Source organism: Austrofundulus limnaeus, unplaced genomic scaffold (assembly GCF_001266775.1).
Source record: "Austrofundulus limnaeus strain Quisiro unplaced genomic scaffold, Austrofundulus_limnaeus-1.0 Scaffold651, whole genome shotgun sequence".
NCBI lineage: Eukaryota > Metazoa > Chordata > Actinopteri > Cyprinodontiformes > Rivulidae > Austrofundulus > Austrofundulus limnaeus.
Genome location: NW_013953053.1, coordinates 220430 through 223388, shown reverse-complemented (window position 1 = coordinate 223388; position 2959 = coordinate 220430). Strand labels below are relative to the sequence as shown.

Below are 2959 nucleotides of genomic sequence, written 5' to 3'. Positions count from 1 at the left end.
GTTGTAATGTGACAAAATATGGAAAAGTTCAAGGGGTATGAATACTTTTGCAAACCACTGTATATGCACATGGGAAACAATACACTAATAAAACAAACGTTAAATGAAACAAAAAAATTGAATTCCCATGGAATTCAGTGGTTAAAATGACAGTAAGTTATTTTTAAAACAGTATGGGTTTTATGCGGGGGTGGGGTCCCTGGAAAATTTTCACCTTTGTAAGGGGTCCCCAGACCCACAATGTTTGAGAACCCATGGGTTAGGCTATGGAAACAAGTCTTTCTTAAAAACAACTTTTCATGAGAGCCTTTAACAGAACCTGGTCCATGTTGTTACATGATACTGAGTATGGATTGTTGGTTCTTAGTGCCGAGGCTACAAATCTCTCAGTTTTCCTGGTTTCTTATGGAACAGAAAACATACATGTTGGTTTAATTCGTAACTTTTTATTGTTACTAGACATGAGTGAGTTTTATCCTCTAATCTTCTAATTSTGTTKSTTTCATTTCAGTTTATTTACATGAYAATATTTCACAACYAAGATCTGCAGGGCACAAAACAAAAGAGAAACCAAATCCAGATTATAAATCCACATCAATTAAAAATAGATCCAGATTAAATCAAGCTGTAACACAATACAAACACATACAGTTTGCTCTGAGTTATTAAATATTAAAAGTTATTGTGTCGAATTTTCACTTACGTTTTTAGGATTACAGTTGTTTTTAATAAGCCAAAGAAACCAGGAGCAGCAGTTTAAAACCTGTCAAAAATGTAATTAAACTGTTTTTTTTTTTTCAGAGAGGCCAGTCTTCATCAAACAGCCAGTGAACCAGGTGGTGTTAGCAGARGACACGGTGGAGTTCTTCTGCGAGGTGCACGGAGATCCACTTCCAACAGTCCGCTGGCGGAGAGAGGAGGGAGAGCTGCCGCGAGGAAGGTACAGAACCCCAACAAATCTCACTTTTACTGTTTGCTGCTGGTGCATATATTTATTACTACTYTTACATTAAATAAATAGAAGAGATCATAACTGTGATGTTGCTGGAGAGGTGGTGGATTTTAATAAGTTGTACTTCTTCCTTTGAACATTTATTATTATGTATTGTATTACTGTCATTTTATTTGTAATTTCTTACATTCAATAAACTTCGAAATACAAATATAAAAACATTATACCCATAGTAAGGATGGTAACTGTAATATAACAGCTTCCTGCCTGAGAGCAACATCTCTGCACACCTGCTTTTCTTATTTATCACCAAACACGCAGAGGAAAACACCTGAAGAACTTTATTAGTCATGTTAGATACTGATTTTAAAAGCACTACACCATTTTCTTAGTTTTCCTTTTTAAGTATTGACTTTTATAATCCATAATTTGACTATTGTTATGTCTTGATTAAAATAGTTTAGATACATGCCCGAAACACCATCACAACACATAAGAAACCGTTAATCAAACAAAATTTTTTTGTCTGAGTGTCTGCGATTCAGCCGTAGTCCAGTAGTYGGCYTACCAGGCACTGAAGAACATGTATAAATATGCCGGAACTTCCGGCTTCTTGTCAGCGTAGGTTTCCTATCTGCACAGACAGATTAAAACGGCGTTCTCTCCAATCACTGGTGTTGGATGGTTTCATTCTCGTCACATTTAATCTATTCAGCATTTATGTGGTTTCGTCTCGATTCCAGTTTAACGAACACTAAATTTTCTTGCACACCCATGATGTTTTTTTTTCTTTAAAAGAAAATGTGTAAATTGCTCATTTTAGTATTTTTACTTTTACTTAGTTGTTTCTCTCAAGTACTTTATACACTTCTATTGAACGGTTATTTCAACCAAGTTGTTCTTTTCCTGGTACTTCAGTAATCTTGTGTATTTTGTTTGGGTTCCTTAATGGTTTCAATATGAAAATTCTCTGAAACTTCAGCGTTTAATGAAACATTCTGGGTTCAACCTTTTTATCTTTAATGTGTTTCCAGATTTGAGCTTCGCAGTGATAACAGCCTCCGTCTGAGCCAAGTCCGAGCAGAGGACGAGGGCTCTTACACCTGTGTGTCTGAGAACAGTGTGGGGAAGGCCGAGGCCTCTGGCACGCTAACGGTGCACGGTAAGACACGCAGTCGCTGCTGCTTGTTGTGCCACAGCTGGAGCTGSAGCTCAGGCAAAACTTATAAATAACTTCATGTGAAGGGTGCACTTCTTTAAAATGTGGGAAGTARGTGGTGTGGCTGACTCTCAGCTACTACCYCACCAAGTCTGGCTGAGTTAGAACCAGTTTATGTTTCCCAACATCAGCTGGCTGTGGCGCCCATCCTGAATAAGGTTCACTTCCAGCTGTAGATGTTTCTCCAATCATTTTCTTCTGAGAGTTTTAATAAKGTCTATCCAGTGCTTTGTGAGATATTTTGCTAACACAAACAGACAAAGGCTATAGCTYCATGAATGATGTGTGAAAACCAACAAACGTTTTCAACCTTCWATAAAATATTGTCTGCTGCTGAATTTATACCTGCCAACACTTTCCACAGAAAGTTTCTCTAATCAAACATTACAAAACGAATCATCTTATTTTATTATTCTGATCTGATTGATTTTGTTTGTGTAACAGACGAGTTGAGATGTTGGGAAACTAAAACTAAATCTAATGATTTTCAAATCTCATTGTAAGAACTCATACATACACAGATATGAGCACAATGCATGCAATATCGCTTCTCAAGCGAAACACGGTTGCTGCTTTTAGAGCTGACGGCGCAGCCTCTCCAGCAGAACCTCTCCTGTCTGCACGGCGGCTAGACAGTACCAGAACCGGACCGCAGCGGGTCCAAACGCACCTTTGCCAGGATAAACAGATTTTAACAGGACCAAGTCTGCAGTACTTTAGAACTGTATTCTGAACACTCAAGCAAAGCCATTTTTTCTTTTAAAAAACCAACATGCCGATGTGGAAAA

The 2959-nt window shown here is 37.8% G+C and overlaps 1 protein-coding gene across 1 annotated transcript in view; it reads left to right on the top strand.

Annotated features, from left to right (window-relative positions):
* LOC106531572 (roundabout homolog 2) overlaps positions 1-2959 on the top strand; it is a gene marked incomplete at its 3' end in the record, with an annotated part of 35128 nt that overhangs the window by 6690 nt on the left and 25479 nt on the right. Inside the window, 2 exon segments of the mRNA XM_014027474.1 lie at positions 802-940; positions 1987-2114. Of these exon segments, the coding sequence (XP_013882928.1) occupies positions 802-940; positions 1987-2114 (267 nt within the window).